This window comes from Hippocampus zosterae, chromosome 12, assembly GCF_025434085.1.
Source record: "Hippocampus zosterae strain Florida chromosome 12, ASM2543408v3, whole genome shotgun sequence".
Lineage (NCBI taxonomy): Eukaryota > Metazoa > Chordata > Actinopteri > Syngnathiformes > Syngnathidae > Hippocampus > Hippocampus zosterae.
The window spans coordinates 13,761,031-13,785,676 of record NC_067462.1 but is presented as its reverse complement, the minus strand read 5'-3'; the positions used below and the strand labels follow the sequence as shown (position 1 = coordinate 13,785,676).

Genomic DNA, 24,646 nt, shown 5'->3' with positions numbered 1-24,646 from the left:
AATAAAAACAGGAAAAATAAATAAAAAACAATAAATAAAAAGGGAACAGTAACAAAACGTTTTGGGAATTGTATGCGTGACATGTCTGGTGTGAATGATAAACGAGAAGAAAATAGTAGGAAGTCCCATAAAACGTGGACGTGGAAATTAGTCGTTTCAGTGGTCCCGCGGAGGATCGAAATTTTAGCTGTGTGATTGTGGCGGAAACACGGGTACGATTGAACTATGCTGCGACAAGAGATGGGTGAACCCAAACGGAGATGTCCGGTGGGAGCCTAGTCCCTGCCAAAGTCCAGCGCAAAAGGGAGGTTGCGTCGACCGCGTTTGGCTAATAGGAACGAGCGCAACCTTGGCATCCGTACCGTGTAGTGTGAGAGACGGCCAGCCACGGAATGTGGGCCGAAGAAATAGACGGCCAGCCACGGAATGTGGGCCGAAGAAATAGACGGCCAGCCACGGAATGTGGGCCGAAGAAATAGACGGCCAGCCACAGACATGTGGGCCGAAGAGAATGATGCGCGCGAAGCCACGTCGTTTGGGCACTGATCGAATTAGAGGTGTATGTGAGTTATAAGGCTTGTCAATTTAAATGCTGGTGTAAGAGGCCCCCAGGTAAAACGAAGGACTGGCGGTTTTTGAATATTGATTGAGCTGATACGATCTGCTTGCGGTTCGATTCCTCTATGGGGACGTGTCATAACAGCATACACATCTGTCAAAGTTTGATAAATTTGAGCCTGTACAGACCGCGTTTGGGAAATAGGTGCTGGACGGCTTGTGTGTGTAGAGAAAATCCCTCTGTGTGAAAAAGGGAAAACGTGGCAATGAGGCCTCTGGAATGCAAGGAGTGGTATACCTGGGGAAAAAAAGTATTTTGTGTGCACACTTAAGTTAAATTCTGCAGAAAATAAAGGGGGAAATATAAAGCGCTATTAGAAACGAAACGAAACGAAAGTTAAGTAAGACGTGCGTATTTGTCAGTGCATATCTGCACTGTTAAACAACAAACTGCATAGCCGCAGTTGGCAAACAGCAAAACGTGGAATGGATTCGAATCCTGCTCTGTCTTCCTTGTTTGTGAGTGTCTGTCTTCTTTCTTTGTGAGTCTCTGTCTTCTTTGTTTGTGAGTGTCTGTGCGTGCAGAGACGTGTGGGATCCCTGTGTATGGGTGTATGTGTGTGTGTGTGTGAGGGTACCCATGGGTGTGTGTAAGTGAGCGTGCGTGTGTGCGTGTGTGCGCGTGTGCGCGATCGTGAGTAAGTGTGTGTGCGCTTGAGCGCGAGTGAGTGAGCGTGCTTGTAGAAGAAACGAGTGGAATGGATAGGATAGTGTGTTTCTCGGTGCTCTGGGGCGCGTGCCCGCCTGCGGTGCCCGCTCGGGGAGGGGAATCTGGCTTCGGGGACGGGACGGGGACTGGCCAACCTGTACCTGCCCACCGTGTTTCAAGGCTAGGCACTCCCCGTGTGGGTGACGTGGGGGCGGGGCGTGGGGCCGGAGTTGTGCCCATTTTGGGGCCTACCTTGCTGGTAGCGAGAAAATGTGACAGGATGATGGGGGACGGCATGCTGAAGGAGCAAAAGAATGCATGACCAACTGTGGAGGTCCTGAGGTAACTGGAACCCAGGAGAATGAATGTGCCACAGCTGTCTAACAAGAAACAAGAAGTACGGGAATGCTACCTAACGATACTAATATAGATGTGCATGTATGCATCTCAAGAAAGAGTGTGGCCCCTCATAAATAATACGAGGGTCAGCTGGCGCCCCCTAGACCCTCTGGGAGCAATGAGAAATTGGAGTTGCAGAAAAGCCCGACTTGTTAATTTAAATTAAAGACAATAGTTTGAAATATAAAAAGAAAAAACTAAGTGTATTCAATTTGAGCTATAATAATATTATAATAATAATAATACATTTTATTTGTGGGGGTCTTTCTATGAACTCAAGGACACCTTACAACAAGCAGTCAAAATCACGAATACAATGTTAAGATCAACATCAAATAAAATAAGAAAAAATACAACAACAGAAAGAATAATGGCTTTATGGTACAAGTGAATAGGCTTGTCCAAACAGATGTGTTTTGAGGCGGAATTTAAAATGTGTTAATGAGTCTGTATTACGAAGGTCAGCGGGGAGCAGATCGACTGAAGGCTCTGTTTCCCATGGTGACGAGACGAACAGGGGAGGCAGAGAGAAGAAGAGAGGAGTAGGATCGAAAAGAGCGGACAAGTGTAGGAATGTGGATGAGGTCAGGTAGGTATGGAGGGTCTAGGTTATGGATGGCTTTGAATGTGAGGAGTGAGAAAAGAGCGGAGCCGGTGGATGTTTCTAAGATGATAATATGATGTGGTTGATATGCGAGGGGAAAAGAGAGGGTCAAGTTGACAAGTAGAGGTTCTTCTATATATTGCATTTAATGGGTAGTTTGACCACTGCCTTCGACATTGGAAAAAGAAAAAAATATATAACCAAAGTAACTCGACAAAGTTATGATAAACAAGGCAGCGAGGATGCCTCCTTCACCGCATGAGGTGACGAGCGCTAAAATTATGACCGCACTACAAGCGCCGAGTGGTCACTTGTACATAGACAAGGCAGAAGAAATTGGAGCGGATGGTCAATCTGCAGGCAGAGAGACCTGAGCTCACCAGACGCATGAAAATGTGTCTCTATTCATCATAATCGCAGACACTGTTGTGAGGGTTAAAGAGATTGAGTGAATTTAAAAAAAAAAAAAAAAAAAAAAAAAAGAAATTATAAACGTCTTAACAGAGGGGCACTTTAATCATTGTGTATACTCCACAGGCAGGTTTGTAAGCACAAACCTACAGGAAGGGGGATAACACATACTAGCCGTTTTACTGGCCCCCACCCGAATCCCTTGTGTGCCAAGCTTCCCCCTGATCTGCCCAGGGTGGTTCATAAACAATTAGTAAAAGTAGAAAAATGTATGCAAATTAAACAGGATAATGAAAGCATGAGTGTTTGGGATGCGACCACTTTTGTAACTAAGGCGACTGAATTGACGAGGCAAATATTGCTGGATTTGCCCAAAATTGACTATGACATACAGTTGTGAGCAATTGACTGGCTTAAGAGTAAGTATTTACCCAAAGAGATTATGGACCTATTAGAGGGAATAGCCTCTTGCAAATTGACTAGGTTGAATGATAGAAAATCAGACGCGCTGAGTTCCATTTATCCAACAACATTGGGTCCTTCACAACAATTGGCGTTTGAATTGCTATCTGAGGTACACCCAATGACGTATTTGGTTAATTGTATGGATGCTTGGGTGACTGTCACAGGACAGGACCCCAATAGTCATCCAGTGAATCAGGCTTTGTTCAGGCAAGCAGTGCTGGGGGGTTGTCCGTCTGATGTGCAGAAAATGATGACTAACTCTCCCACTCTCCCCACTTCAGATGACGTGAATTGGCGAACTCATTTCCTGTATTATGTGCAACAATCTCGAATGAGAGCCGAGGAAGAGACTGAGAAAACATCCAAGCTACAGAACAACTTTTTGAATTCACAAATACAAGAGGCTAAGAGAGCCTCCAGTAATGCATGCAAAAAAGAGAAACTTGGGAGATCTAATCAAATGTCAATCAGTGTCTCTCAACAGGATCCACCAAGGCTGATCACACCCACGCCGCAGCTCCAAGCCACACCTCAACATTACGGCCTGCCCACAAGGCAGGGCCGAGACGCATGGCTGGGGGGAGGTCTGAGACGGGAAGGTGGGCGTGGACGAGGAAGTCACGGGAGCCAAGCTGGCTGTTTCATTTGTGGTGATGTGAATCATTGGACAAGGAAATGCCCGCGCCGCCGGCACCCACCTGTTCATCAATCAGGCTATGATCAACAAGCTCTGACTCCTCCTCCGCAAAACCAACAACAATGACAGGATACGGCACCCCCACATGGACAATACCCATCTGCTCCATGGGTACCTGAATCCCCAACAATAGGGATCACTGCTGGCCTCACTGAAAGACTGTCATGAACTTGGACATGCTGGACCACACTTGCTCCCAATGCCTGCCTGATGCAAGGCTGACTGTTGCTAAAGTCAGCCGATGACCCACCACTGAACTCTGTCTTCCAACGGTATCGGCTTTGGTCTCCTTAGACTTCCTCCATATGACCTTACCATCCGCTGATCGGTCCTTCCCACTGCACAATGCTTTTGACAAACTAGAGATTGAAATTTATCGCATGGCCTGGTTGGGTGAAACACAAGGCAATTTATTTAATGTTCCATCCTCCTCAATTATTGTAGGTCCTGAAGGGTGTGGCAGCCAGAGTGGACCTGTCAGAGGATCTCATCTCATTGACTGGTAGCTAGGCCTGACATGGCCGCGCCGCTCATACTTTTTTGCCGTCTACTCAAATATCCAAAAATTCTCATTCGTACACCTTTTTTGTAATTGATTTAGCTAAGGTTTTTCCCATATACCACTTTCAGAATCGTATAGGGAATTTTCTCATTCTCTCACCTGGGGGTTAAATTTTACCACACTCGGTTGCCCCACGTATTCGATTTTGTCTTTTGGAATTTTTATTCAAGTGCTTAAACACCTAATCTACTCTTTCCGACCTACGGATGGCGTGGTACATATTCGGCATGGTAATGTTCTTATCGATGCATCATCTAAGATTTGCTGTTTGGATGCCACGTGGTGGCTCCTTTGACGTTTGGCTTTTTGCGGTTTCAAACTATCGCATGTGAAAATTACAATGCGCACTGCCTTTATATTTTTGGGGAGACTGAACACATCAGAAGGTACAGCGATGCCGGTTTCTTTTGTGCAGCCTGGTCTAGCTGATTTACTTCGATGTTTCTGAAAAAGAAGGTTCTGTTTCTGTAGTTCTTTTTCAGAAAAGAGAGGGGAACATGAACAACAGGGAAGTAAAAGACTAATTTTGATGAATTTTGACATACGTCAGCATGCAATTGGACCCAATTGAACAAAAACGTCAGCATGCATCAGATATGCGGCAGCATGAGGCAAATGTTTACGATAAAAATTTTTAAAAAACTGCCACAGGAACATCGATTCAACATAGTGAAGAAAAAACCAAAAACTTAGAGAGGCTCTGCTAAAACCAAAAGAAGTAGTTATTAAATGCAGGACACATATTAGAAGGATTTTTCCCACATAAAAGCAGGAAATGACAAAGCAGACTAGATGACTAAAGAGACTGCAGAAGACGACTTGATCTTTAGTGATGGAAGTGGAATCAAAAATGGGAAGTTGTATGTTTTCCAAACTAACAACCTTATTTCAGACCAAGAGAGGGTATCCCGGAGGAGAAGAACTAACCGGGTGGCCAGGGATGAGACTGGTTTGTATCGGCATGAAATTGATGGACGCCCAGTCCTGTCGGCAACTAAATTGAAGACTCCAATTCGGGAGGCATGGTTTTTTTCATCTGCAATTCGAGGTAAGCTCGAACCAACGTATCAGAGGCTTATATCAAAAACTCAGATGGTGATGGCCTGAGTTTGTAACGATCAAAAGCCGAAGTGGTGCCACAACCGGCCTCGGCCCAACTTGCTGAACTGGTGGGGTTAACAGAAGCATGCCTGCTCGCAGAAGGGAAAAGAGTGACAGTCTACACAGATTCGGCATATGCGCATAGCGTGTGCCACCTGTTCGGTGCTGTGTGGAGGAATCGGGGGTTCAAGAAGACTGACGGTTCCCCCATCCAGCATCATGCGCAGATAATGAAGCTGCTGGTGGCCATGATGAAACCTAGAGAAATAGCCATTGCAAAATGTGCTGCCCACAAGTCCGATGCATCCAGAGTCACGCAGGGAAATAGAGTGGCGGACGAAGCAGCCAGGGCTGTCACGAAAGGCAGCCAGAAAGGGAAAGTTTTGTTGGTTACGCATGAGGTCGATCTCGAAGACAGGGTCACACTCAGAGATGTAATCTTAATGCAGGCAGCCGTTAACCCGATGGATAAACACCTTTGGGAGCAAAGGGGGGCGAGTCAAGACCCTACTGGACTGTGGAGAAATCACGAAGGGCTGGTAGTGGCGCCGCCGGATTTGCTGGGACTATTAATCCAAGAGGCACATGGGTTGGCCCATGTGTCAAGGGGGGAGGTAAAGAGAAAAATAACCGCAGAATACGGGTTTTGGGCGCCATATTTGCTCGAACAAATCGACCAGGTAATTGGAAAATGTGCAATCTGTTTGAAAAACAATGTGAGAAGAGGGGTAGCCACCCCCACGGGTTATATCCCGACTCCTAATGGCCCCATGAGAGAACTAGTGGTGGATTTTGTCGACATGATACAACCTGTCGAAGGGAAAAGATATATGTTGGTGGTCGTAGACCGGTTTTCAAGATGGCCGGAGGCCTGTCCAACTAAACGGAAAGATGCTCAGTCTGTGGCCAAGTTTCTGTGCCGCGAAGTTATCAGCAGATGGGGTCTACCAGATAGGATTTCTTCAGATAACGGGAGAGAGTTTGTGGATAAAACGGTCAAAATCATAATGCAAAAATTGGGAATTAAACAGCGGCTCGGAGCAGTGTATCATCCACAAAGCCAAGGCATTTGTGAAAAAATGAACGGCGTCATAAAAAATCGAATTTCCAAAATTTGTCAACATACTGGCTTGAATTGGATAGCTGCCTTACCACTGGCACTGATGGTTTGCCGGTCGAGTGAACTGCGCGATTTGCATTTGACCCCACATGAATTGGTAACCGGTAGACGCATGCCTTCGCCGTGTTTGCGCACCAGTGGGAAAGGCCCAAGCCTGTCAATTTTGGAGGACGAAATGAAAGCCTATGTCAAACATTTAACCAAGATACATAGGAATATCTCCACCTATGTTGTTGACAGGCAGAAACAAGAAGAAACACAAGAGAGACGCGAAGCAAATACTAAAGACACGGTTCAGCCAGGAGACAAGGTGTATGTGAAAGTGTTCCGCCGCAAGTGGTACAACGAAAGACGGCAGGGGCCATTTGAAGTTGTCCGCTGTACCGGAACAGCGGTGCAAGTGAAAGGGTCGCCGACCTGGTACCATCTGACACACTGCGTCAAGGTGCCCAAAGATGGAGAACCCCAAAGGGGGAGTCGCGGCTGCGAGAACTCCGAACAACTGCCAGTACAAGAGCCGCCCAGGGGCCCAGATCGGGAGGAAGACGGGCAAGGTCGAACTGTGGTGGATAACGTGTCTGCTGTATCTGTTCCTGAGGACATCGGGGGCGACACAGCCGACGATCGAGGAAGCCGACAGTTCGACAATGTCAATCTCGACAACGCGCCCTCCCCAGATACAGGTGACCCTCCCCAACACAGCGACACCGAGCCAACTACCACCGGAGATGGTGTCCCCAAGGGACACGGTCACCCAACAGGACCCAGTGACGGACGCCCAGTCCGCCACAGAGTCCGGTCGCAGCGTTACATCGAGCAATGTTGAGGGAGTGTTGGGAAGTGCTGTCATACTGCCATGTAGTTGCGCAAGGGCAGGAAGGTCCCTGTGCAGACACACAGCCAAATGGGAAGACAACACCGGTAACACCCTTGCCCTGGCCCAGCGAACATATGGGGACAATGTACTGTTACTAAATACATATAGGCGATTTGAGGTGTTAGGAGATTGCGCTCTATTTCTGACAAAAATTGGCATGAGTGATTTCGGAAACTATACGTGTACCTGTTTCAAAATGGGAGTGGGAAAAGCAGAACGCATGGGCGACCAAACTACAGTAGACAGTGTTACTTTCGTGACATTGACGGAGAAAAATGAAATTGAGGATGAACAACCAGACAGCCCAGCCACTGAGTATGTTAAGACGGAGAAGGCAGACACAATCAAAATTGACAGTGTATCCATGACAACGAGTGGCGACAACATTGAAACGCAGCTGGCCGCGTCGGGGACGCGCATGACAACGGCGGAGGCGGTAAAGCCGATGCCTGACGTTCCAGGACCTGTCCACAAAGCGTTTGCGGACTCGGACTGGTCCCCGGCGGAGGTGCGAACCAATTTGCATGCTATGGCAAGACGGGAAGCTGTTTGGAAGGCTTATGGGTTCGATGCTTTGGCATTACCGGGGGTTGATGAATGGGCAGGAAGAAACATGTGGTATCAACTGACGGTGCATTCGATCGAGATGTACCATTGGAGAATTAGCTTGGGAGAAAAATGGGGCCTTGGGATCTTTCCCTGGTATGGAGTGACATTTTTGGCCGATCACATTGATAATATTACGTATACCCTCCAGGGATTTGCGAATGAGACGATCAAGGGCTTCCGACAGTTATCACTTACCCAGAAGAGCCATCGGTTGACCCTGCTTAAACATGACATGGCTTTGGATTATATCTTGGCGAGGCAAGGGGGGTTGTGCATAGCCCTAAACTTGACAGATGACGCCTGCTACACTTTGATCCCTGATAACACCGACAACATTACCAGTATCATCGACGCGCTTAAAGTCATTCGAGATTCTTTTGGGCCGTCTGAGGGAGCTGGTTGGTCAGCAACCAGCTGGATACAGGATAGACTGGGACCTATAGGGACGATAGTGGCGCAGGCTTTGGGGGCGCTCGTGATATCACTATGTGTGGTGCTTTGTTTTTGCACTGTGATAATGACTGGCGCAAAGGCCATGATATTACGGTGGATAGGCGTGGTAGTGCCTGGGGACCAGACCCAGATGCCGCTGCTCCCGATCGACCATAAGACTGAGCCGATTTACTCTGGTGAAATGATAGTGACTGACAGGTACTCGGATTAAACATAATAAAATGATAAGGGGAGTGCATGTGAGAGGAGAATTGATATCAGAAAAATACAAAAAATAGAGCTGTACACGAAAATGAAAACCCAAAGTTAGGGGATGAAGGAGTGGGAACAGCGGCGTAGCGCCACTTCCTTGGGTTTTTATTTTCCTGTTTGTGTGATGTGTTGAATGATCCTACTGGAATGTGATCCACCATATGTCGTTGTCCGGCCCGCGACCAGTTTACCATTGTTATTGTGTCAAAAGTTGCATGTGTTTTGCGTTGAGTGCCATTGTCATCACGCGATACTGGCAGGAGTTCTTATTCGTTCCAGAACCTCTGGATGCTGACCGGGGCCGTGCAAGGGACTCTATGGACAGTGACCTGGACATAAGGACTTTGTATGGACAGCAGGCCCTGGGCAGTGATACCCAGCACGTTCCATCGCTGAAGATTCGGGGAATGGACTCTGCCTCGGCACGCACTTACACATGAAGAAGGGGGGCGTTATTTCGGGGGCTTGTTTTGATAGCATGTTTTGATATCTCATTACTATATACCTCATTGTTTATTCCAGTATTTTTACCTCGTTTTGTTACCTGCTGGCCGGCTGATCATGTAACGGTACAATTTTACTGTTTGGTGAGCTCATACTGTTTTGTGGATTGTAATGTGCCAGGGCTCCTTACACCTGGTTGACACCAGGTGAAGGGAACCACTGGGGATGGTAGAAAGGGCCTTCCTCTTTTTCCTTGTCATTAGACTGGCGAGGTTTTTTCTCGAGGAGGGGCCGGCAGCTTTTTGGGGCTTCTAACGGGCCACACCAAATTCATTACTTTGCAATTTGTCGCCGTTGTAAGGGTATTACCTAAGGGGGGTGGTATCGTCGTTTGAATTATGCGGACTTCAATTTTTTTGCTTGTGGTTCCTGAGAGGCCTCAGATTGTTGTCAGGGAGCAATTGGCTAACTAAATAGTTTGAGCTTTCCTAGTTAAAATAACCTTAAGTAGCATGCCTTGAGCGTGATTTAGGCTGAAGATTTTAGGCCAAATTGTAGTCGTGAGCATATATAAAATTTGATTGGGGAAAGATGTTTGGACCTTTACCGATGGTATCTTTTGTCAGACCGTGTCCGGGACTACTACTTTGTCCCGGAAGGGGGGAATGAAGTGTAATTTGGAATTCCCTCTCTATTCCTGTAGGTGGCCTTAGAATGTCCACCTGGCGTCAGTGACACGATTCTATTCTATATTTGCGGGTCAGGGAGAATTCAGCTTCTGCGTGTACTTAAACCAAAGAATGTAGTGTGAAGTCTGGACCCTATTTCACTTGGTCGATTAGCAGCCCCCGAGGGGTTTCCTGGCCCCACCAAGTCTGGGGCCCCCTCCACGGGACATGCTTTTGCAGTTGGACCTCATAACCTTTGGTGCCCTCGGCCCCACCAAGTCTGGGGCCCCCTCCACGGGACATGTTTTTAAAGAACTGGCTCTCATAACCTTTGGTCTCCTCCGGCCACACGAGTCAGATGACATGTTACTTTCTTTGTTTCTGGATTTGCATGAGAGGCGTACCTCCCCGCCTCTCATTATCATATTGTCTCTATATAATCTCATGAATGTGTTTCTTCGGGGCGGCCTGATAAAATCGGAGACTCACAGGAGCCAGAATCGATTCCACTCTGACATCGGTAGAATAAAATCTTTTCCCAATCAGCCGTGGTCCCCGAAGTGCTCATTCGTCGGGAAACAGCCACCGATCACCGAGTGCTTTTTGAAGACCAGCGAAGCAGCAAAAACCATATACCACAATGTGCTTTGAAGGATAATGTGCTGTCCAAGCTGTTACTCTTTGTGTCCCTGCCTATCAGCTAACGTTAGCCTTACACGCTTCAACTCACCTGTGACTCAGTGATGATAATCAACATTATCATCAGTAAGAACCCAAAAGTGTTCACTTAAAATAAAAAATAAAAAAATGTTGAATTGAGCTCGGAATGTACATGGCGTCGATCCAGTGGAATTGGCTCTAGCTCACCAGAATTAAAAACAACATAACTAACATACAACAATAAAGCAATAAATCAGTAACAAGGATGGTAAAAAGCACCAAACATCCTCATAGCGACATGTGAACTGTGACTGGGGAGGAAAAAAAAAAAAAAACTTCAGCCATATTGAATTCCACGTTTGAAGATTCCATACTGTATGTTTCCCTACAGACTTTATCTGGGTGACTTCTTCCTACTCAGTCCCAGAGAACATGAGCCATCTGCTGTCTACTTCCAGAGGGAATGAGCTGGCGAGCCCTCTGGGGTTCTTCCACATTTCTAGCTCCTGGGTGACTGCTTGTTTTGCTTGAATGACCTTCTTTCTAATTCACACATCCAAGGGTCTGTGGGGGGACGGGAAATGGAATTCCCATAACTTTGCCTCTTGTGTCCTTAGTAATCAAATATTATAAAAATAACAGATCTCATACAGATCACTATTGCATTTTTTAAATATATCACATGAAGGAGACAAATGTCTGTAGTAGGAAGAAATAATATTATTGGAGTCTTATGTTTCCCTTAAAATAAAACCATATTTAAAGTTCATTTCATTGAAGAGAAGTTAAAGATGTCATGTGAGATGTCAGCAAATCTCATGGGGCAAGTGTTTTGACTTCATTCTGTGTATGTGAGGTCACCACAGAAGGCATCCACATGTGATTCTATTCACTGAGTTTAGTGCAATGAAACAGACACAGCAACATAATCAGTACATGTAACAGTCCTGGCTGCTCCGTGCAACAAACGCTGTGTTCAGTCTTAAGGTGGCTTTGTGAATGCGAGTCTCACCTCCTAAGGAAGTTCAGTAATTATTGCACTTGTCACTAAAAGAATTGCAATGTTACTATGATATGAGTGAATTTACAAGACATTGCTGAGTTTCCTTTTTGTTGTGAGCCAAATTTGGAGTTCGAAGAGAACTTCACATATGATGCTTCTCCAGTCAAGACGAAAGAAATGGAGCAAATAAAGTAAACTGTAATGTAATAATAATGATAGCAATGCAATGCCCTCAAATGTGAGCAAGGAGAGGCACACTTGCCCATGCATTTCAGTTATGTATTGAAACAGCCAAACCATCAAACACAAAAATCCAGATTGAGAGCAGACTAAGCATCAACCAACTAAGCAAAGCCAACTCCAGCTCTTGATGTCACTCATTAGGCCACGCTCATCATCCATTTTACGAATACTACAGTGCATACATCCATGAGTACGGTAGTAAATAGAGTAAATATATCGGTGCATCAAAATCAAATTTGTTTTGTGACCACTACTTCATAACCAGGGACCATAATTTAGCCCAGGAATTATTCTTTGATTTTGTGGGTTGGGGGTTGAGGACGGCGGCTGAGCGCATGCAGCAAAATGGCGACCGTCATACAGCAAACTTTACATTCAGGAATCTCCTTTCCTGCCAAACAATCATATCCAAAATCACCTTTTCCCCATTGAAAAGAAAGAATTTTTTTTTCTAATCTGTTCCGGCCTTCCCTCTCCAAAAAAACCCAAAACATAAATGTAATAATGCATATTTTAAAAAGTAAAAACAGCACTCCATTATACTTTATAAAAACAATGAAATCATATAATTGATCAACGTAACCAGCTTTTGTCAAATTGCATCAAATGAATGCCACCCCCATATATGCATGCGGTCCAGCTCCCCTATTTGCAGAATTTTAAAAATATATTTGAATATTTTGGAGAAGGAGAAGGCAACCTCTGTTTTTATGGAAAACACATATTGTTGGTTTATACCACCTCTTTATTCAATCGCATTTTGGTTGAAAACATGTACTATATTTATTTTTCTTTGTCCTTTCAGTGCATTTATAATGGGTGTCAATAATAAACAGATTTTCGCTATTCGCTTTCCTTGTCAGCGGGGGGCCACAATACATGCAAATTAGCAGGAGCCTTCAGATAGTGGTGCCTTCGTTTATGCACTTCACTGTTTTTAAATACATATGGCATGAGGAATGAGAACATAATATTCACTTCCAATTAATTCTAACTCAAACGAAAAAATGTTTTGAACGTCATACACTTGAATAAGCCTGTTTTTTTGTTGTAGGGTTTATCTCAGGTCAAATTCCTGGTGCTCCATGATGACTCTCTTTAGTGCACTTTAGAGGACGAAACTGAACCCATACCCGTCCGCCCTCATTCAGCCATTCCCCTTGATCGTCATTAAAGCCATCACCGCCTACGGAGTGGTAAGCAAAGTGCAAAAAAGCAAAGCCACAAGCTAATAAGACTGTTTGCTTTGTTAACTCGCTGATGTTTGCTTCACTTTATCACATCAATGGCTTCCATTTGTCTCCAAACTTAATTTCACGCTCTCGTGGGCTGGCACTTTGTGTCCTCAGGGGACGCAACATACGACATGGATCCTAAATAGTGACAGGTGAGCTTCGCCATCGGAATCGTTCAAATGCCCCATAGAAGAGCCACTGATGCTCATAAAAAGAAAAGTTTGGGTGTTTTGGGAGAACCCCTGCCCCAAAAGGCTTCCTCCCTGAAAACCATTATGTGATCGATAGCGCTAATATGTTAAACCATTTGACCTTCCTGAGCCTCAGGATGTTATTGTTGGAGGTGTGGTTTATGTTGTACTTGTAAAAAGCTTGCGGGGTTCTGGGAAGAAAACCAACAGATTCTAAGCCGGGATGTCAGGGGACCAGCGGGAAACAGGGTGCACTCAATAATCATCATGATAAACCCAGGGGGTTTAAATCAATAGGAACCAGACCTATTTTTCATCGAGGGTTTCAAAAGTGACAAGAACTCTCTGTCAGTCCTTATCATAATGATAATCCGTCTGAAGCTATTTTGTGATGTTGAAGTGAGAACTCCAGTGATTTTCATTGATATCTGACCAGGGGCTAAGCCGGCAAAAATAAATGCTAACATGTATTAAACACGTTCCTTTTGATTTTGAAAAGTGTCATACAACAACATGAAATACATCTTTATTTATAAAGTGCTTTCATAACAGCTGCAGCTGTAATAAAAGCGTTTAACATAAAATAATAATACAGAACAGACATGTTGTTAGAAGCGGTTATAGATGAAGGAGGAGAGAATCAAATTCTCCTTTCATCATTGGTTCAGAGACGTCATGATCATTGCATGTATGATGTACAGAAGTCTGCTACAAGCTAAGTTTGAAAGTTAACAAGAAGCTGTTGCATCTCTTGACAAATGCAGAGATTGGTTTGGTTCTCTTGTCCTATTTAGATCTGCTTCAATTCCAAGTACAATACTATCGAGTGCTGATAATTTCAATTTTTAAAAAAATCACAGAATATTTTTTTTTCTTGGGAGATTAGAACAGATTAATGGCATCTCCATTATTTTAAATGGGAAAGATAATTTGAGATAGTTGCCACAGAACGTGTTCAACTTGGATCTCAAGGCAACAGTGCATTATTATATTAAAGGGTTAATATTGTTCCGAAGAGATCTGAGTTTGTCAAAGCAATAAAACTTATTCAGTTTAGATAACTGGGACTTGTTAGTCTGGCCAATTGATTTTAGTACATGTTCATTGCCCATGGCATGATGTTGGATATTTTCCGCAATCTATTTCAAACCTTGAGGTTTTGTTGCTCCTATTGATTTCAACAGCTGACCGTGCAGCGATGAGGTTGCCAAAACCAAATGTCCATAGGTATATGTTCCATGTCAACATTTGGCTGACCTTTAGGGAACCTTTAGGGATCAATTTTCCATAATCCCAACAGCATCACGTCTGAAAGAAAATTGCAGAGGCTGAACCAGTCCATGTAAACACTCAATGCGAAAATCTTCTTTCAAACCTTTCGGGATTATTTCTTATTCATCAGCAATGATGTGTCTCTTTTTGCAATTGCAAATGTGCAAATGTGTTCATTTGGAAAACGAAAATATTCTGTCCTTTCTGGATAATCAAACTTTTCGAGCTTTAAGTGAGAGGCAACCAAGAAAGTTCGGAGGATACATCTGTAGGTTACATCACCCAACAGGAAGTCAAATATGAAAGTGTCTAAGATCTTTCACGGAAATGGAGAGAGTGTGAGCAGCTTTTGGCGATGAAGTCATGTGATGAAACACTTGCATTTCAAAGAGCGATCACAAATCAATATTTTCACGGTTGAACACGTAAGAGACTCTAAGCAACTGAAAAGATATCCTGTTTTGTAAGAGAGACAACTTGAAAAGTAGAGGAAATGTCAAGTGCTTCACAAGAATAAAATGGTATGTGTGACATCACTGAAAGAAGAAAAAAATAGATGATTCGATGATTCATGAGGAAGCGGAGGCCGGTAATCCGCTTCCTGCAAATCCAATTGACTTCATGGCCAATAAAACCAGCATTCATTTTGAGGCTTTACTGCAAAATATAAGGGTCTATTGGTAGGAAATGGACAAAAGTTTTGGTTTCAGGAATTAAAAAAAAAAAAAAAAATCATAATCGTTTAACATTTGAAACATGTAAAAAGTAGATCAAAGGCATGTTCAGAACATTTTCAAAAATAACAAAATTTGACTGAATTCTTCAAAAAAAATAAAGACAGTAATGAAATCTAAACAGTCAGTAGAAACAAAATGGAGATATTATTTCACGATTCTAGTGAGGATTACGTTGTAGCTGCTTAGAAAATGGAGAAATGGATGGATTTAATTACCACATTTTTTAATATTAGTTTCAAAGTAAAAGGAATGTATAACATTATGTTTTTGTTTGTATTAAAAAACAAATGAGATGACCTACTTGGTTGACTTTTTGTATTAGGGTCATTCCAGAATTGGAGGACATTTTAGGTGCCAACCATCAATTTTTATATAATTCACATACTAAAACCGTTTCTGAGTTGTCTCGAGACCATATCTAAATTTTTAAAAAACTAAGAGAAAAGAAAATGAAAATCGTTTTAAAAGTCCCTCGCCTCAATACCGGTACCCTTGGGGGAAAAAAAGGAACGCTAGTGTCGCCCTCCACAATTGCTACTTTCTACTTTATTCGCCGCTTTATTAGCCATTCTTTTATGTTTTTGGCTCAGTGATACATAGGCGCTCTCATATTTTTTTAAACCATGTATCACAACCGCCGATGCATCCTGAGTTGGGCACTTACTTCACCTTAAATTGAGCAGCGAGCCATTACCAGCTGATCAGTTGTGAATTTCCTCTTCTGAAAATAATGATCCAAACCTTTCTCTGCATCATTTTGAGATGTTTGTCAGCCTACTTTCTCGCACGTCAACCCCACCATGAATCTGCCTGGAATCTTCCATCATGCTATTTTCGATCAGCCCGTGGCCAGCGACTCCACGACTAACATGGCACCTTAGATGGAGGATAACATTTTGACTGCAGGTTACAGAAAATAGCAAAGATGTGAATTTCCCAGCAAATAATCATTAGTTAGGGTCCACTGAAAAAAAATAGTGAATACAGTGTTCTGCAGCTATATCATGGTTCATTGTTCGCACCCCCTGCCGGAATATCACAGATTTTAAAGTGATTGTTTTTTTTATAGCTTCGGACAGTATACTTACTTATTATGATGCCCTCACTTTTGGGAAAGGAGAGCCACAGTTATTCATGCACTTTAGCTCCATGGGCTTAAGAAAACAACAATTCACTGACAACTCACACTAAGCCACTGGCGCCAGAAGGCTGACTCCACTTCATGTTATGGAGGGACTTCACGTTCAATCAGGTTCCGCAGAAACAAAAGTGGTCAGCCGGTTAGAGAGCTCTCGCCACTCGTGGCTACACACAAATATGCACCAGCATGCAGACGGAATCTCCCTGAAAGGCAGTGTGAGATGGGTTGAATTGTTGACGGGTTTTTTTCCAATGCTGCATTTGAATAAGAATGGCCCACAAAGAAGTGGAGGAGTCCATTTCACAGTAAACAAGAGGCGCAGCTGGTTTGCAACCACACACTGCAGGGGTGTCAATGCCGAGGGACACGAAAGGGAAGCAACACCTGCTACACCCGTGATAATTTTAGATCGCTGACCAGTATACATCAGCCTTATATTTGGACATCACGTACAATATGCTCTTTAGTGTGGGTTTGTTTCATACACACACACACACACACACACACACACACACACAAACACACACACACACACACACACACACACACACACACACACACACACACACACATATATATATATAATTTGTTTTATACAGTATATATGAACAAATAGAATCTTACATGGCATACTGTAAATTTCACTCAGTATAACACTTCAGAGTAATTTCTTGTGTAAGTATGAACATGCATGCATGTTTTTCTAAAAGTCTTGCAACACATTTGACTGTAAGAATAAGAACAAGAAGAATAAGAAAACCAAACAAGAAGCTGTAGCATCCATTGACGACAAAAAGAGATTGGTTCACATCTCCTGTCCCATGTAAATCCACTTCAATTCCAAGCCGCAACTCCCAGTTCCACATACGCAGCCTGTATGTCAAGGTGACGGGAGATCAACCTGACAGGACAATCTAAGTGATAGATTATCATTCCATCACTTAATTCTCTTTACTCCGGACTTTGTTTTCAAAAAACTGAAGGGCAGATTCTTTTTATGAAGCACGTTCGGTATTATCTCGAGAATGTATTATCAGAGCAATCAAAGGAACCACTGATTGAATTGAATGAGTCCTTTGCTGACCGTATGAACTTGCTTTGCAATAATCTTTGAAATTTTACATACTGTATAGTGCACATTTTGAGCATGACGTCTCTGATCCACTGGTTAAAAGACACTTTGCTTCTCTCCTCTTTCATCTCAAACTGCTTCAAACAACAAAGCGTGTGACGGAAAAGTGGTTAGGACTGCACGACTGTCCGTGTTTTATGTTATGTGTTGTGTTTATTATTTTACTTTATGTTAACTGTTTTGTAAAGCGCTTTGTTACAGCTGCCGCTGTTGTGAAAGCGCTATATAAATCAGCATGTATTGTATTGTATTGTATATATGCTCACCATCACCGCGGCAGCTTCTGGGGGCAGGGATGGTAGGTGAAAATTCAAAATTGTCAAAAATTCAAAGTCAATAATTGTCAGAGCGTATTGCACTTGAGTAAAAAGGTCAACAAATAGGTTTGTAGGATTTAAAATGAATTAAGGTGACTGACTTTAAAATCTAACAATCTCAAATTTGTTGTAGTGCTGCTCTTTGTCACACATTGCATCAGAACTGTACTGTAGGAAAAATGTTAATCAAACTTTAAAACGGAGCTTTACAGTACGTCCTGGACATTAAGAGCAGAGATCAGTTCACGGTGCAGTATTAGGCTTTTATCAAAAACAGCTGTGGAAAGATCAAGTTTGTTAGGTGGGAGGTTTAATGGCCTTTGTGAGTGAATTCTGATGCATTCTGAGGTGAAGCGAGTGCACAAGTCTTGACATAATGAGGCTTTTAAAAGTAAGCCTCGGAATGAAAGTGCTGTTTAATAACCCTGCAATTTGTGTTTGACTTGATTGTGAAAATGTCAAGTGGAACCTCAAAAGTTGAACAAAATCTGTCCAGAAGGCGCAATTCCCATGCAAAGCACAAATAAACCGTTACATAAAAACACATTCACCAATCTAGAAATTGAACCCACTATACAGGGAATATTAAAGATATTTTATGCAAATACAATACAATACATGCTGATTTATATAGCGCTTTCACAACAAATGTCAAATTAGGCTAACCACTGTGAATATGTACCAGTAACTCAACTTTCAATACGTACTGTGTAGAAGAATATGTTAACGTTGACTTAATGATCAAAGAACCATGTTAAAATACTTAGGGATTTTTCATGAGAGGTAGTTTTTTGTTCACTTTATTTTTAAGTTCAATTATTTTTAATTAGATTTTAGAGCTTATTTTTAGGTTTTATTCATTTTTTATTTTTTCAAAAATGCTTTGTTTTACTTTTGTTTTTATTCGTTTTACCTGCAGTATTTGTTCAGGGCATTTTAAAAAAAGGTCGCAAAGTACTCTATTATTAGTAAGAAAGTAAATCCATCTGCGATTAAAATTTATTTGGTGACATCCGCCGCACTAACCCCCTGCCCTATCTATTATGCTTAGGCATGGGACGGCTGCCATTTGCAACCCCCCCCCACCCCATGTCAACAGTGTCCCCTATCGTCAAGAGCCAAATTTTAGCTCCAGTCAGTCTGCGATTAAATCTGACTACTATTGTAAACTACTACAGTCAGAACACTACTCGACCCAACAAGTAGCCATTTGTCATGCACTAGTAGCACTGCAGTACTTATTTCAGTCTCTTGTTTAGTATACAGTGCACTCCGCTTAATAGAACTCTGGTTAATAGAGTAATCCGCTTAATAGTCAAGTCAAGTCAAGTCAACAGTATTTATAGAGCACTTTCAAACAGCCATCGCTGCATACAAAGTGCTGTACATGGAGCGATTTAACATATACAATAAACAGTAAGACGAATCAGTAATAAGTAATAAGTAATAAGGCGGTAGAAAGCACCAAGCAGTAAAACCAATAGCAAATCTAAGTCATGCTGAGTCAAACGCCAAAGAATACAAGTGAGTTTTGAGGAGGGATTTAAAGATGGGCAGCGAGGAGGCTTGCCGAATGTTCAGTGGGAGGTCATTCCAAAGAGATGGACCAGCAACAGAAAAGGCTCGATCCCCTCTGAGCCTCAGTTTAGTTCTTGGTACGTCTAGCAAAGACTGGTCCACAGACCTGAGGCGCCGGGCAGGGGTGTAGGGGCGTATGAGCTCAGAGAGGTAAGGTGGCGCGAGATTATTCAGAGATTTGAAAACAAAGAGGAGGATCTTAAAAATAATTCTAAAATGAATGGGGAGCCAATGAAGGGATGCCAAAGTAGGAGTTATATGCTCCCTCTTACGAGTACCAGTCAAGAGGCGAGCAGCGGCATTCTGTACCAGGTGAAGGCGCTTGATGGAGGACTGGCTGACTCCAAAGTACAGGGCGTTGCAGTAATCGAGCCGGGATGTGACAAAGGCATGAATTACTGTCTCAAAGTGTTCATGTGAGAGGAAAGGTTTTATTTTGGCCAGCTGTCTAAGGTGAAAGAAGCTGGATTTAACAACGGCACCAATTTGCCGATCGAGTTTGAAATCACTGTCCAGTTTAAGTCCCAAGTTTGAGACCGTTGATTTCAGATAAGGAGATAGGGGGCCCAAGTCTACAGGATGGAATGTACAAGGTCCACTGGGGCCAAACAATATCACCTCTGTCTTCTTTTCGTTGAACTTCAAGAAATTTTGTGCCATCCAGGTTTTGATTTCTAATAGAGCAAAAGGCTCGGGAACGGATTTGCCTAATGCAATTTCCTATAAAGATACTCCGCTTAGTAGAACAGATCTCCGCTTAATAGAACAGGCCGTAAGCAATGAAAATTGTAAACTAGTGGTTTTCGAAGTGTAGCAATCGCAATACCACTATCGCGAGAAAATGCGATACCACTGCTATGCTGTTGCGCCTACGATTACGCCATACAATGTTGCGCAATGTGTAGTTCTAGCCATATAACAGGTAGCACGCGTCACTCCACACATAGACACACGCACGTCACAATGGCTTCAACTTCATTCAAGAGACGAGGGCTATCACCTGCGGATAAGAAGGACATACTCAGACGATACGATGCATTGCCGGATTCTCAGAAGGACTTCCCTCTTATCCAGCGCATTGAGAGGGAAGTCAACCGCAAAATTACGGACTCCTGTTTCCAGACAAAAGTAATGAAATTTTTCTCGTGATTTGAGATGTTTGACTGAAGCAGTGTTGTTTGATTAAAGATATGGACGTCCACAGTCGAAATAACTCTTCTAACTCGTCAGCAGGGGTTTTTCTGCGTGCATAACTTGGTCGTCGACGTGTCTGATGACCATCTCCGCTTAATAGAAACTCCGCTTAGTAGAACAGAAGCGCTTCGGCCCAATGGTGTTCTATTAAGCGGAGTGCACTGTATATGAAAGACCTATCGTTCAGCCGTGTTGTTTTTCCAAATGTTTGCTTTGGTCTTTTTTTAGCATGATGCATGAAGGCAAAATCCCCCCGCATCATAACAGAAGCAAAACATGCAATCTTAGGGCTTTGAGTGGCTTGCGGTTATGTATATTGTGCCTTCCAAATATATGTTGGGAAATGTTTCCTCTGGTCTAGCATTAAAATAGCACCATTGATGTTTGCCAGAACACGCAAGAGTGGTAAGCTTTGCCTGGGGGTGGACGGACGCTGCCTTTCTCTGTTCTTTTCGTGACTACTCTGAAATGTGTGGCTTTGTACGAAAGTGCAGCTGCTTTCAATACTGATGTGTTAATTAGAGACTGTATGTATGTAGCAAACACGTGAGGTGTCATTTAAGAAAAGGAAATGAAGCCTTTTTTTTTCTTGTCGACCCACTTATCCAATCATGCTTTAACCTGTAAACAAGCAGAGGAGAGAGACATCTGTGAGAGAAAGAGTGGAGCAGATGTCAATATGTTTTCATATCAGAGGCCATTTCGCTTCCTCTAAGGACAACTTGAGTTTATGATCGAATATGATGCAACAATCTAATGAGTCTTATACTGTATATGACAGTTATAGAAGACTTGGTCATAATTTGAAAAATAAAATACATATATTTAATTAAAAAGTGTGAAATCGGATTTAAATAAATTAATAAATGGGTTTATAGGGTAAACAGCAATTACCGGTACCTCGTTTGAAAATAATCAGTTATGTTAGTAAAAATATTCTTACACAGGGTCATAGTTTTGTTTTTTTGTCCTAATTTATACTGTATTTACAAATGAAACGATGATGATCTACTTAAAATATTTGATTATGGATAAATATATTATTGCACATACATAATACAAATACAATCTCTTAACAATCATATTTTAGATCAAATGCTCTCTGGCCACTCCACTTTGTTTAGTGTGTGTGCATGTTAATGTGTGTGTGTGTGTGTGTGTGTGTGTGTGTGTGTGTGTGTGTGTGTGTGTGTGTGTCTGTGTGGGTGTGTGTGGGTGTGTATGTGGGTGTGTGTGTGTGTGTGTGTGTGTGTGTGTTTGAAGCATGCATTTAACAAATTCGCTTTTTTTTCAACGTTTGACTTCCTCTGCAACCTACGCTTTTTGTTTGGTTCTTCTCTAAAGATCAAGCCCGTCTTCCTGTTGAGCCCGAAGCTCCTTATGGGGGAACTGTTGCCGCTAAAAGAGGCACAAATGAAACTGTATTGAGTCCCAGTTGACATTTATTGATATACTGCAATCGTTGCATAATAACTGCAGGGGCTTCCATAAATTCCTCAAGCCTTTACTGAAAGAAAATCACTTGTGCAGAAGCTCGCTGTTGCATTTGGTCTGAACATGACATGCAGTTTGACTTGAGAGATTTCCTTTTCAAACTTAAGCGCTTGCCTCATCTGTGGTTTTTGTCATTCTTGCAGAGAATCTCCCTTCCCAAAACCAAATGTCAGAGTGACGCCTGTTTTGAAATTCAGGCAGAAACCGGACTCTCATCAAAATCGTCCATCTTGATCTAGAACAGATCTGGCCCCCAGGCCTTGACTTTGACACCTGTGGTTTAGAGGAATAACTGCATTCTTAATTATCACACAGGTGTAAAGAAAAATTAACCACTGGATAATAAAAAAATAAAATAAAATAAAACGAACTTTAGAGGCGGACCGATAGTCCAGTGGTTAGCACGTTGGCTTCACATTGCAGAGGTACTGGGTTCGATTCCAGCTCCGGCCTCCCTGTGTGGAGATTGCATGTTCTCCCCGGGCCTGTGTGGGTTTTCTCCGGGTGCTCCGGTTTCCTACCACATTCCAAAAACATGCGTGGCAGGCTGATTGAACACTCTAAATTGTACCTAGGTGTGAGTGTGAGTGCGGATGGTTGTTCGTTTCTGTGTGCCCTGCGATTGGCTGGCAACCGATTCAGGGTGTCCCCTGCCTACTGCTCGAAGACAGCTGGGATAGGCTCCAGCACCCCCTGCGACCCTAGTGAGGATCAAGCGGCTCGGAAGATGAATGAATAAATGAAAACGAACTTTAATTTAACCTCCCAGGTCACAGGCGTCCACATGTGTGGACATGACGTCTTAGGTTTTCAAGACTATGACGTTAAATTTTGGACTATAAGGGCCTGGCGTCCACTTACGAGGACGTTTCATCAAGTAAAAAGATAATTCTTTGTTATTTCACTCATCAGGTCCCAATTAGCCTAAATATCAAAGAGAAAAGAGTTTGGGTCCTAGGAGGTTTTAAATTAAGCAAACTCTTCACATTTTATGATCTCTTGGGGGCATTCAACAGTTTTTATTAATAATAAATCAATCTAAATTGCAAAAAAAAACATTTTGAATATGTCGTGTTCAACTGCATTTGGCGTCAGCAGTCATTTGCACTTCAGTAGCCTCAGTGTGTTTACCAGCTATGGTTGCATTAAAAAGAGTAATGAATTTCACAACACAATCCGATAAAAATCACTCAACTGATACAATTCAAGCCATCCATTAGTAGAATTATATACGGAGCTAGTAATCATCATGAGATCAGTTATTCATCCCTTGCTTGGTTCGGTTGTAGACAATTAATTGATAACCTTTAAAATCCAATCAGGGTTTCTCTTTCAACATCAATATCAAAAAGAGAACTTCAACTGGTACTGAGATGACCCCAAGTAACTTCAAGAAACTTTTAGACTGAAGGCTCTATTCTTGTAACGGGTGCAAATCCTACATGGTGTATGGCATAACCCTGCGAGAAAGTGGATTAGACCCAATTTTAGTAATTTCAAAGCCAGGGGCAGATCGGTGGTTCTTCAAGAAGGAAGGCTGTGTTGCTGTGAGGGTGGTCACAGTCGACCTGAATCATGGCAAATCAAAATGCTTCTTTTTATTACATTTAAATGTGGCGTATATCTGCACCATGATGTGGGCACTTGGAGAAGCCTGCTGTGCCGTCCAACAGGATGATTTAATGATTCACAAAATGAGAATGAATCAGGGGGTTGAGTGGTCAATCTTCACATATTTATCAATGAAATACATCACTTTAGACCAGATGTCTATCCTGTGCCGGTCTTGGACATGGTTGGGTTGGCATAAGGTTTATAACGACTTTCTGCCACCATATTGTCAGTCTTTGAGGTTCATCTCCAAGACAGTCCTTCAGCGTGGTTTTGACCGGTCGGCCGAATTGGAAAACTCACAGTGAGCATTGCGCTCATATGAATTCAGGATCAGCCAGCATTGATGCTCTGCAGCAGATGCACAGTATATGAAAACAGAGCCCAAAGTCAAAATCTACATTGTTGTTGTTCTTGCAGATTGCCTGGAAAGATTTGAGTGTTATAACGTTTGCCGACACCATCTTATCTTAAACATCACATAAAACAATTGGTTTGTTATATTTTGACATCGAATACAGCTTCAGCAGGGTACACACATACTGACAATGGGGCTTAATTAATACTCTTTAAATTTAATGGGGCGGCCTGTGGTCTAGTGTTTAGCGCGTTCAATTCCAGCTGCGGACTCCCTGTGTGGAGTTTGAATGTTCTCCCTGGGCCCGTGTGGGTTTTCTCCGGGTACTCTGGTTTCCTCCCACATTCCAAAAGCATGCATGGCAGGCTGATTGACACTCAAAATTGTCCTTAGGTATGAGTTTGAATGCGGATGGTGTTCCTCTCTGTGTGCCCTGTGATTGGCTGGTGACAACGGTGACTCCGGTTCCATTCGAAAAACCTCATGATTTTTCGAATAGAACACATGCACACTCACTTCTGCATTGCATGCATATTACGCACCTGATTGGC

General features: G+C 42.9%; 1 protein-coding gene across 1 annotated transcript; it reads left to right on the top strand.

Moving 5' to 3' along the window:
• The first annotated feature begins 5,047 nt into the window (after positions 1-5,047).
• Positions 5,048-7,703, top strand: LOC127611231 (uncharacterized). The gene is made up of 2 exons (XM_052081593.1): positions 5,048-6,120; positions 6,867-7,703. Exons 1-2 carry the CDS (start codon positions 6,092-6,094, stop codon positions 7,450-7,452), a joined length of 615 nt encoding a protein of 204 aa, XP_051937553.1. The 5' UTR covers positions 5,048-6,091; the 3' UTR covers positions 7,453-7,703.
• Positions 7,704-24,646: the final 16,943 nt, after the last annotated feature.